The following is a 12,079-nucleotide window of genomic DNA, read 5'->3' as shown; positions in this document are numbered from 1 at the left end:
TAATCTACTAAGCCCCAATGTAAGAAAGATTGAAAACGTAGAAAATTTCTAAAACGTTTCGTAAAATTCAATAAGGGGGCGAGTTATTTATAAGTGAATAAATAATGTGATGTATTATGCACTTGTACGGTTTTATCTGTTCTTGATGTATAATTATGTCAATAACCCCTTAAGACTGTGCAGACTAAGCATCTGTCTAGAGATAACTTAGCGTATAAAGACTGGCTATCATTGCACTATGTTTCTATGTTAAAGCGCAACGAAAATAGGACGTCAGTGATTTCGTAATTTTCCTAGGGATACCTGTCATCCTATTACCCGCCATCTTCCTGCTCCAACATCACTATTTCCTGTCAACATCGATACAAAACGAGTACAAACTCGGTGGACTTAACGTTTAATAGGACTAAGATAGCTCAACGGTTGAGGAGCGGACTGAATTCCGAAAGGTCGGCGGCTCAAGCCCCACCCGTTGCACTAGTGTCGTACCCACTCCTGGCACAAGCTTTACGCTTAATTGGAGGAGAAAGGGGAGTATTAGTCATGATTAGCATGGCTAATATTCTTTAAAAAAGTTCCTATGGCCTACATTCCTGCTAAACCCTGGTTGATTGATAAGTCGACTGTTCATCAAAACCAATAAAACAGTAACAAACATAAATGAAAGATGATATCAAACGGCTGAACAGATTTTCATCAAACTTAACTGAGAACTATCTCGATTAAACAGGCTTTCGAATAAAAAACCGCATTCAAATCGGTCCATTTGTTTAAGCTCTTCGTTATAATACACCTATTTGCGTCTGGGGTTAATCAAAATTAAACAAACATTAAGTTCAAATAGAAAACTTGAATTCCAGTAGAAGTTCCAGGTTAATTTTTCCAAAAAATTGCATGTTTATTTGAATTTGTTGTCTCAGCAGCGCAAAAGACCCTCCAAATATTCAACATCGAGATGAAATCCAAGATGAAGGCGCACACGATGACAGAAGACGTGGTGTTCTGGAAGTGGATATCGCCGAACACTCTCGCCTTGGTGACGAAGATGTCCGTCTACCACTGGTCCATGGAGGGAGACTCCACACCAGTCAAGATGTTCGACAGGCATTCATCGCTCGCTGAGTGCCAGATCATCAACTATAGGACCGATCCAAAGCAGCAGTGGTTACTGTTAGTGGGTTAGTAATCAACACAATTTGTTTACAGTTGGTGTCACGGAAAAAGCTCTAACTTTGAGCCTTCGCCGTGAATTATTTATCACTTATCAGGATATTTTGTGGTCCAAACTATAACAGCGGCAGGGGTATAAAAATTGTTACAAAATCACAAAAATACATTTTTAACCATCCAACTACAGTTGAATGGTTGGTTAAAAACGTATTTTTGTGGTATTGTAACATTTTTAAATTTTAATCTTATTTACTTGGAGCTTTACTTAGTTGATAGGGTATAAATAATGTACCCAGAGAAACCCGTCTTGGTAGGTATGAAGTGTGTAGCTCAAAACCACGAAATATTAACGTTTGCAATATTCAAAGATACATATCGCGGTCGCTTAAGAAAGCGCTGTTGACATTTTAAGTGCCGATGAGAGGCAATTTACTTTGAAATCGGTTTCCTAAGATTGGGTATGCTGGAAAAAAATTAAGTTGAAAACCTTTGATTATATAAGTACAAGATATTGTATGTTGTCGGTAGCTAACAGTTTATTAGCTAACAGTTAACACCCATGATTGCACACTTATTTTCGCTTGTACTTTAATGAGAAAGCCAATGTGGATACGTCTCAAATGCCGCACTGTGCTTAAAAGTATTAGCTAATACAACAAATAACTATAAATTCGGAGCAGACACTAATTCTATTAGATTTTGTATGGTACTATATCTTGTTCTTAATTGATGGAAGCGAAAAACGGCAATGTTGCCAGGTTTCACCTAAGGTATTTAAGGGGTGGATCAACAAATTCCTGAAAGGGCGGCAAGGCATTGGTTCCTCTGGTGCTGCAAATGCTCATGGGTAATATGGCGGTAAACAGTTAACATCAGGTGACCCGATTGTTCGTTTGCTCACTATTTTTAAAAAGAATCTGTTCGACTAAACAGCTGTCTGCTCCGCTTAAGTGGAAACTGAGCCCAGTTCTGCCTGACTTAGCAGCCAGACAAAAATCCATGATATTCATATAAGCCATCGTTTTTAGGTATTTCTGCGCAACAGAATCGCGTAGTAGGTGCAATGCAGCTATACTCTGTGGAGCGCAAGTGCTCACAGCCCATCGAGGGACACGCCGCGTCGTTTGCGACCTTCAAGGCGGAGGGCAACGCCGAACCCTCTACGTTGTTCTGCTTCGCTGTGAGGACGGCCCAGGGCGGCAAACTTCATATTATTGGTAAGGAATAAGGAACTATTTAATATTTTAGTTTAGCTAAGGGAGTGGGCTAATTATTCTTAACACAGATCTTTATAGCTGTGACGTCACAGCTGAAAATTAACGCCCTGCTTAGTAGGTGTGTTCGCTCATATGACGGCAAGGTATTGTGCTGTGTTGTACACCAATTCTAGGTCCAGAAACAAAACATTCAGAATATGTGTAAATAAGAATTGTCCTGCAAGTGCAAGCATTAAATGCCACTCTAAAACTTACCATTTTAAATCGTGCAAAATGAAATTACTTGCCTAATTCACTTACCAATAAATCTGCTTTGTGATATTCTTATTGAAAATACAGTATTCAAGTTGAGAGTACTTTAAAATATTAGCCTGTTTAGTATTAGAACCTTTAATTGTTCATTTAAAGTGACTTAAAGCGAGTAGGCATGATAAGTTCTGCATCAGTCATTTTCGTCAATTATTATTAGTGACAATTGATTGATGGAGCACAAAATTATCCAGCAGGGCGATCGGCTAAAAATGTATCAATCATTAAAGGACAGCATCAATGTCAAAACATGGTTTTTGGCCAATCCCATTGGCTAAATACCATGGCTTGACATTGATGCTGTCCTTTAATGATTGATACATTTTTAGCCGATCGCCCTGCAGATATGCCATGTAAACGTCAGTCATCGCAATAGACGGTAGATTAACGTGAGTTACAGTAGAGACTGGCAAAATTAACAAAACCTAGTGTCTAATAAGCTCTATTCATTTTACAGAGGTGGGCCAAACCCCAGCCGGCAACCAGCCGTTTCCCAAAAAGGCAGTAGACGTATTCTTTCCCGCCGAGGCGCAAAACGACTTCCCCGTGGCGATGCAGGTGTCGCCCAAGTACGATGTGATCTACCTCATCACCAAGTACGGCTACATACACATGTACGACATCGAGACCGGGACATGTATCTACATGAACCGCATCTCGTCCGATACCATATTCGTGACCGCTCCACACGAGGCCACTGGAGGAATTATTGGTGAGTTATCTCAAGTTTTCATAATAGATCATAGTTATTTATTTCTCAAATTGTGGTTACAACAGTTTTTTAGGGTTTTTTCAAAAGGAAAAATGGAACCCTTATAGCATCACTTTGTTGTCTGTCTGTCCGTCTATCTATTGTGTCTGTCAAGAAAACCTATAAGCTACTTCCCCTTGTGCTAGAATCATGAAATTTGGCAGGTAGGTAGGTCTTATAGCACAAGTAAAGGAAAAATCTGGTGTCAATTTTGATGAAAACGTCAAAAAACTTGCTTTACTCGTCAAAATTCCAACAGGCGTAAACCGAAAAGGCCAAGTTCTGTCAGTGACGGTGGAAGAAGACTCAATTGTGCCGTACATCAACACGGTGCTACAGAACCCTGAGCTGGCGCTGCGTCTCGCCGTGAGGAACAACTTGGCCGGTGCCGAGGAGCTGTTTGTTAGGAAGTTCAACATGCTTTTCACTAACGGACAGTACGGGGAGGCGGCTAAAGTGAGTGGTTGCCATTTTTTTTTTTTTTATAAAAAATTGTTAATTTAAACCTACAAACCAAACTAATACAATAAATTAGGCATTCTTTTATGTCGGTTCGTTTTACGTAACATAATACATCTAGTAGTTTGTTTATAATTTTCCAATAAAACTCCAATATAATTCCTACATTAGATTGTATTAATTATGAATGCTAACAGCGTTTTCAGTTGATGCTGATTCAGAATGGTGTTACTGGACCTATGTACAGTACTCTTACAAAAATCTTATTTGGCGCGAAAAATCTCAGCTCGTGCGTGTCCGTCAGCTATTGATTGTTGCCTATGCCATTTTTTGTACGCGCGAAATATGAGCGAGATGGAAAGGCTGTAGTAAAATTACCATACAAATTGTGTTTTGATAGGTGGCAGCCATGGCCCCGCGCGGCATTCTGCGCACGCCGCAAACCATCCAGCGCTTCCAGCAGGTGCCCACGCAGCCGGGCCAGACCTCCCCGCTGCTGCAGTACTTCGGCATCCTGCTGGACCAGGCGCAGCTCAACAAGTTCGAGTCGCTCGAGCTGTGCCGGCCCGTGCTCTTGCAGGGTGAGTGAAGGTCACACTAATAATAAGGTGAAACTGACAAGTGCTCATTGTTGGAAACACCAACATATAAATTAGATTGTCTTTGTATCATTTAGTCTATGTGTGATTAGTTGAACTGACGTTCTCTTACCTCAGAGCTGCCACAGCGTCAAGAAGTGATAACTAAATCACATCCACAAAGTATTACAGTGTGTTTGTGCCACAATAAGTGCTTAATTCCAACACTTTCAAGCACCTAGCTAACCAGCCAGTCTCCTTCACTCGTTACAGGGATAAACCACCCCACTGCTGCAGCCTGCAGTACTTTGGAATACTGCTGGACCAGGCTAAAACTAAACTTTATTTGATTGAGTATATTATACTAAGTAAGGACATCTTTAATCAACCATTGATTACAAAATCATTTCGTAACAGCCTATGCTACTTTGGCTTAATCATAAATTTAGTATTGGAGATTATTATCCAGACCGTAAAATATACTGTAATCAAATAAAAACATGATAACTGTATCAATTTAGGGTCAATGTGTACCATGAAAAAGATAAAGAAATATTGCAAACTTTTTCTTTCAATGCAGGACGTAAACAACTCTTAGAGAAATGGCTCAAAGAGGAGAAGCTGGAGTGCTCAGAAGAGCTGGGAGACCTCGTCAAACAAGTGGACCTCACCCTCGCATTGTCTGTGTATTTGCGGGCCAATGTCGCCAGCAAAGTCATACAGTGCTTCGCTGAGACTGGCCAGTTCCAAAAAATTGTGCTCTATGCTAAGAAGGTAAGGTATAGTTTTCTTTAGTTTATTTATTTTGTGTAAGGAGAGTGTTTGAGAGTGTTTGATTCTTTACCTTATTCCTCCCTGATTCACAAAATGTGTATGGTGAGCTGATAACATTAGTCTTTACATTATTTGCTGTGCTTCTTAATTTGCAATTAAAAATAGAAAGTGTCCTCACATTGCCACCTTGAGACATTATGACAAGATAGATGTGAAACCATCCATCCTGGATATTTAAAATCAATTTTCAGTGTTGTGTTGAAAAGAATTCTTCTAAAAATGCTGCTGGTTTTCGTAGGTGGGTTACACGCCCGACTACATCTACCTGCTGCGGTCGGTAATGCGCACGAGCCCGGAGCAAGGCGCGGGCTTCGCGGGCATGCTGGTAGCTGAGGACCCCCCCTTGGCCGACATCCAGCAGATCGTGGACGTGTTCATGGAGCAGAACATGGTGCAGCAGTGCACCGCCTTCCTGCTGGACGCGCTGAAGAATAACCGCCCTGAAGAGGGGCCTTTGCAGACGAGGTGAGGTTATCTTGTTGAGCTCGGGAGGTGGGTCACACCCTCATACGTCTACCTGCTGCGGGAAGACATCCTATAATAATTTGCAAGTGTCAATGAATGTGTTTGTCGTTTGCAGGTTGTTGGAAATGAACCTCATGTCGGCGCCGCAAGTGGCAGACGCGATCCTCGGTAACGGCATGTTCACGCACTACGACCGCGCGCACGTGGCGCAGCTGTGCGAGAAGGCGGGCCTGCTGCAGCGCGCGCTCGAGCATTACACCGACCTGTATGACATCAAACGCGCTGTGGTGAGTAGGAAGCGAATCCTTAGATCCCACACTACTACTGTTCATCTTGCGAAGATTCTATTTTTACCCAACATGGAGTGGAGATAGTATAGGGGTTTGGTATTAGAAGTTGTATGTGTTTTTGTTGCGATTTTCCCGAAAAACTACTGGGTTAATTTTAATGGGGTTGGCATCAGTATCACAACTATCCTGAAAAACTTCTGGGTCGAATTTAATGTGTTTCTACTTTTTTGCGTCTGCATCACCTGGGCAGGCTCTTAGATGTGATTTTCGGCTAAAGGCCCCGAGGGTATCTGCCGGCCTTTTGGGAATTTGTTGATCCACCCATTGAATGTTGAAATCTAGTGAGAAAACCACCAAATCAAGTTGTCCACAGTTTGCATGTGCATAGAAAAAAAGATCTGGCACAACGGTTCATTAATGGTTATTTAGAAACGGTAGTTGCTGATTATTTATTTATTTCAAATGTATTTCCTCAGGTACACACCCACTTGCTATCAGCAGACTGGCTCGTCAGCTACTTCGGCACCCTGTCAGTGGAAGATTCCCTCGAGTGCCTCAAAGCAATGCTCCAAGCCAACATCCGCCAGAACTTGCAGATTTGCGTACAGATCGCGACCAAATACCACGAACAACTCACTACTAAGGCTCTGATCGAGTTGTTTGAGAGCTTCAAGACTTATGAGGGTCTATTCTACTTCCTCGGGTCTATTGTCAACTTCAGTCAGGATTCGGAAGTTCACTTCAAGTACATTCAGGTAAATTGAAAATCTTGTTTAAAAGTTTTCTTTCTTAATAAACAAGAATCTTATCATGTCCAATACTTATTTAATGAATGTGTACCATTAGAATATGATATTCATTGGCCCGTGAGATAGGGACTTTCCTAGTTTAAACCATTCTTCTTGGCATTGGTGGCTGTTCAGGGCTCTATAGACCATTGCCAATCTATCCGCCACCATTTCAGCTCCGGTTTGATAGACAAGTTTTTGATGAATAAAATATTTCTTATTATGTTCATACAGGCCGCCTGCAAGACCGGTCAAATCAAAGAAGTGGAGCGCATATGTCGCGAATCCAACTGCTACAACGCTGAACGTGTCAAGAACTTCCTGAAAGAAGCCAAGTTGCCCGACCAGCTGCCTCTTATCATCGTTTGCGACAGATTCGACTTTGTGCACGACCTCGTGCTCTACTTGTATAGAAACAGTCTCCAAAAATACATCGAGATTTACGTGCAAAAGGTGAGTAAGAACCAAACAACTACTTCTTTTAGTTATTTTTGGCTTATCTGCTACTGGTTTAGATTTTAGAGTTAAGAATCTAAGCAGACTTGTCAACTGTGTCGAGACTCGTGAGCTGAGACAAGAAATAATATAAAAACTTACAACTTCCTGCCCTGCAGGATATATGGTATCTTGTGTCTATGGATAGCTCTTCAACTGGATCTTCATAATGATGATTAATCTTTATTTGAAATTACTGCAATTGCTTGTGACTTTGTGACCTTGTTTATCAGGGTTCAAGAGATTTTAAACATACCTTATTTTGTAGAGTTAGATGCCTCATATTATTAGGTTGAACTTTTATAAGTGTTTTAAAATTGTGGTTTATATGGGGGTTCAAAGTTCATCAAAGGAATATTGTTTGAATGATTGAAGGTGGTTTGTTTGGATGTGTAATTAATGTACTTTATTCTGATGTCGGTAAAATAACACAATATTTAAAATTAAAAAAAATTGTATTGATTTTCTTACTAAAGATGAAAATATTTTTATTGTTTTTTTCATGAGTCATTTAACTTTATTATACTGAAGCTTGTTTTGAACCTGTCGCAAAGGACTAGTCAAACTAAAGTAAACGCCAATTTCATAACCTCTTTTACATTAAAATTGTAACTATAGGTGAACCCATCTCGCCTGCCTGTCGTGGTTGGCGGTCTGCTTGACGTGGACTGCGCGGAAGATATCATAAAGAACCTGATACTGGTAGTGCGCGGACAGTTCTCCACCGACGAGCTGGTTGCAGAGGTGGAGAAGAGGAATAGGTAAGAAATACACAAAACACGCTGCCTGTTACAATGTTTGCGCTTGTGTCCAATTTTTGACGCCACTGAGACTGGTTTTGCTTAGCAGTATTAGAGTACTTTTTTTCTCATTAAATATTTCGTTATTATTCTAACATTCTAATAATCTTACTGGATTTTTCATTATGTAAAATGAAATTCACATTTGTACAAGTATAAATGTATATACACTTAGAAGTGTACATTTAAATGCACATTAATTATGTAATTATATTTTTTTAGATTGAAGTTGCTCCTCCCATGGCTGGAAACCCGCGTCCACGAGGGTTGCAACGAGCCAGCGACGCACAATGCCCTCGCGAAGATCTATATCGATTCCAACAATAATCCTGAACGGTTCCTCAAGGAAAATCAATTGTAAGTGACACGAAAAAATTTATTCTGTGAAAAAAATGATACAGTAATGTAACATACTGTTTAGTTTCTTACGTAAAAATTGTTCTAGATTCGTGATTGTGATTAGGTCTAGTTTTATGTCATTCGTAGTCATATAGATATGAGAATTAAAAAAAAAAAAAACTAAAGTATATATTTATAGCTACGACTCGCGCGTCGTCGGTCGCTACTGCGAAAAGCGCGATCCTCACCTCGCGTGCGTGGCGTACGAGCGCGGGCAATGCGATCGCGAGCTGATCGCCGTTTGCAACGACAACTCGCTGTTCAAGACGCAGGCGCGGTACCTCGTGCGACGCCGCGACCAGGACCTCTGGCTCGAGGTTTTGTCCGAATCCAACCCATTCAAGCGACAACTTATTGACCAGGTAAGGAATTGTAATTATGTCATACATGTACAATTATAGTAATAAGAATCTTTTTATTAATTTGTCTTTAGATTAACCATACTTTGGATGCAAAGTAAAGTATGTAAACAAATGAATGCTGGTCGTACAGATTGAGTGAATACGTTTTTCTCCAACAAATAGGCGCTAGGCAGAGTTCCTGTGATATATAGCTTTCGAGAAGGCCTCTTTCAGACCTATGTCAAGCAGTCAACATCTATGGGTTGACAATAATGATGGTTACAGACTTAAAAGTCCCCTAAAACTTGCTCTTTTAATATTTATCCATTTTTATATTGCTGCAGGTAGTGCAAACAGCTCTCTCAGAAACTCAAGACCCTGAAGACATTTCGGTGACGGTAAAAGCCTTCATGACCGCCGATCTGCCCAATGAACTGATTGAGTTGCTCGAGAAGATTGTGCTCGACAATTCCGTGTTCTCTGACCACAGGAATCTGCAGAACTTGCTCATTTTGACAGGTGTGTACAAAAATTGGTACAGATCTTGCATTTAGAAGATACAGACATATGACATTACTTTTTATTCTTTACTTTACTTGAAGAGTTCTGACGGAATTTGCAAAAATCGTAATCCACTATCTAAATAGTAAAATCTAGTAATTAAGTAATGGTTTAAATCTACCAACAGCTAATTTTGGTAGCTTTAATTTGCAATGGACATGATGATATTCGGAAATTGCTGTAATATCGTTATATACATTTTTTTGCCAAACTGTGGCAAAAGGAGAACTAGCCAACGGCTCCACCGATTTTGTTTAATTTGTTAGATTCATCTTGACGCGCGAGTTTCACTGGATACAAATTCTCAAAAGATCAAAATGGCGGATTTTATATGCTTTAGTTTAGTGTACGGGTTGCAGTGCAAACTCCAGTCGGTATTTTTTGAAAACTTGTAAATTGCGTGTTTGTTCAGCTATAAAGGCGGACCGCACCCGGGTGATGGAATACATTAACCGGCTGGACAACTACGACGCACCGGATATAGCTAATATCGCCATCAACAACGAGCTGTACGAGGAGGCCTTTGCTATCTTCAAGAAGTTTGACGTCAACACCTCTGCTATTCAAGTAAGTTGGTTGAAAATTATACTAATTTTATACTTTACAAAACTATCTATAATCTATTATAGATAGATAGATACCTAATAAATAAGTTTAAAGGTTTTTTAAATATATTGTAACTAATCATCGAAAAGGACCAAAGCCTTACAACTTCATTGCTTATATGCAAAAATCTTAACTAATTGTTGAAAGAAATCCAAAAGTTTTAACACTTGCATTACAGGTAAAGAATGTTCCAACTACACGTATTTAGTGGATGTAAGGCCAACTAGTTTCGAGCCCATCCGGGGTCCAATTTCATAGGGAGTCTGTTCGCTGTGCGTCGCGGTTGAGCCTGGGACACTATACTTAAACTGGAAATCACTACGATAGTTTAAACATTGTATTACAGGTTCTAATCGACCAAGTGAAGGATCTGAAACGCGCGTACGAGTTCGCGGAACGTTGCAACGAGCCCGGCGTGTGGTCGCAACTCGCCAAGGCGCAGCTGCAGCAGGGCCTCGTGAAGGAGGCCATAGACTCGTACATTAAGGCGGATGACCCCTCCGCCTACCTCGACGTGGTGGAGACGGCGTCCAAACAGCAGTCTTGGGATGACCTCGTGCGGTATTTACAGGTTGGTCTATTCAAAGTTACATGAAGTAACTGGCGTATTAGCCCTACCTTGTTTCATAAGGAAGATGTGATGACCGTTAACTCGCAAAATCCCCCTCTTTTAGATGGCACGAAAGAAAGCACGCGAATCGTACATCGAATCGGAACTCATCTACGCATACGCTCGAACCGGCCGCCTGGCCGACCTCGAGGAATTCATTTCGGGGCCCAATCATGCCGACATACAGAAGATCGGCGACCGCTGCTTCGAGGACAAAATGTACAACGCGGCCAAGTTGCTGTACAATAATGTCAGCAATTTCGCGCGCCTAGCTATCACATTGGTGCATCTCAAGGAATTTCAAGGTAAGATTTTTTACATAGATAACAGATTAAATACCAACCGAACTTAAGGAGGGCTCAACCACGTTGACATCGATCGGCGACCGCTGCTTTGAGGACAAATTAATGTCCAACTTTTCAAAATTTCTATTTATAGATTACTGATTAGCTGCTATCAAACCTGCTGGCTAGCGATGATGACTGCTTGTCTAGAAGATGCCTATTCTCTCTTGATTTGAAAGTACCTTGACAATGCCTTGCAGTAGTAGAAAGGTGAGGGAGGAGATCAAAAGTTCTTGGGCATACACTCTGAAATATTATATCTTGTAGAATACCGATAGACAGGCAACTTTGCGCCGATGTTTCAAACTTAGAATTGACCAGCGCTTCGTCACCAGTAAGGCCGTAAGCCTTCTAGAGGGTGTGAGGGTGTTGCAGAACCGATGGCGCTGTCATTGTGTTTTAGAGTGAAGACCGCGTACCAGTAGGCGCAAGTGGTACGACCTCTAGCCCGTTGGACCTGCGACAAAGGTGACAGGAAATGAGTAGATGGGGAAGGTGAAGGACCGTGTGTGGTGGCGCGCCTATAAGCCTATGTTTAGTTGTGAATGCATACAGTTTGTTGCGTGATGGATGTATAACCGGTTGTTATTATTGGCTAGGTGCTGTGGACAGCGCTCGCAAAGCCAACTCGACGCGGACGTGGAAGGAAGTGTGCTTCGCGTGCGTGGACGCGGGCGAGTTCCGCCTGGCGCAGATGTGCGGCCTGCACATCGTCGTGCACGCGGACGAGCTCGAGGACCTTATAAACTACTACCAGGTGCCGATTACGATTGATTTTCTTTCATTCTTCTCTCTGGGCTGGTTTCCGCACGTCTCTGTTGTGCGTGCATTGCCCTTCCCCGTCGAAGTCTTCACTCCAGCCATCCAAGCTCGCTCCAGAAGTCGAGTAGACTGCCCAGGTTGCCGAGGGCTTCATGGAGCGAGGTTGGGGATTTCAAATGGCGCTCTCGTTGTTCCATGGCCGCGCACTCTAGGAGACGATTGATTATTATATTTCGTTTTTTTTTTAATTAAAAAAATCTGAACAGAACTTGTGTATACATGTCATCATGTAAAAAGGTC

The 12,079-nt window shown here is 41.5% G+C and overlaps 1 protein-coding gene across 2 annotated transcripts in view; it reads left to right on the top strand.

The window, feature by feature from the left end:
- LOC123871057 (clathrin heavy chain) overlaps nt 1–12,079 on the top strand; it is a 32,620-nt gene that overhangs the window by 11,492 nt on the left and 9,049 nt on the right. The window contains exons 4-21 of one of the 2 annotated variants that reach the window (XM_045914617.1): nt 924–1,178; nt 2,199–2,387; nt 3,154–3,408; nt 3,707–3,903; nt 4,307–4,487; nt 5,065–5,258; nt 5,557–5,783; nt 5,899–6,070; nt 6,550–6,828; nt 7,096–7,314; nt 7,975–8,117; nt 8,379–8,513; nt 8,695–8,917; nt 9,241–9,415; nt 9,870–10,024; nt 10,410–10,634; nt 10,738–10,978; nt 11,617–11,774. In XM_045914617.1, the coding sequence (XP_045770573.1) occupies nt 924–1,178; nt 2,199–2,387; nt 3,154–3,408; nt 3,707–3,903; nt 4,307–4,487; nt 5,065–5,258; nt 5,557–5,783; nt 5,899–6,070; nt 6,550–6,828; nt 7,096–7,314; nt 7,975–8,117; nt 8,379–8,513; nt 8,695–8,917; nt 9,241–9,415; nt 9,870–10,024; nt 10,410–10,634; nt 10,738–10,978; nt 11,617–11,774 (3,623 nt within the window). Of the gene's footprint in view, nt 1–920; nt 1,179–2,198; nt 2,388–3,153; nt 3,409–3,706; nt 3,904–4,306; nt 4,488–5,064; nt 5,259–5,556; nt 5,784–5,898; nt 6,071–6,549; nt 6,829–7,095; nt 7,315–7,974; nt 8,118–8,378; nt 8,514–8,694; nt 8,918–9,240; nt 9,416–9,869; nt 10,025–10,409; nt 10,635–10,737; nt 10,979–11,616; nt 11,775–12,079 lie in introns of both variants that reach the window. The other variant, XM_045914615.1, reaches the window with a different exon arrangement.

The sequence above is a fragment of the Maniola jurtina genome, chromosome 13 (genome assembly GCF_905333055.1).
Source record: "Maniola jurtina chromosome 13, ilManJurt1.1, whole genome shotgun sequence".
NCBI classification, from domain to species: Eukaryota; Metazoa; Arthropoda; class Insecta; order Lepidoptera; family Nymphalidae; genus Maniola; species Maniola jurtina.
The sequence above is the reverse complement of the archived record's forward strand: the minus strand, read 5'-3'. Positions and strand labels throughout refer to the sequence as shown.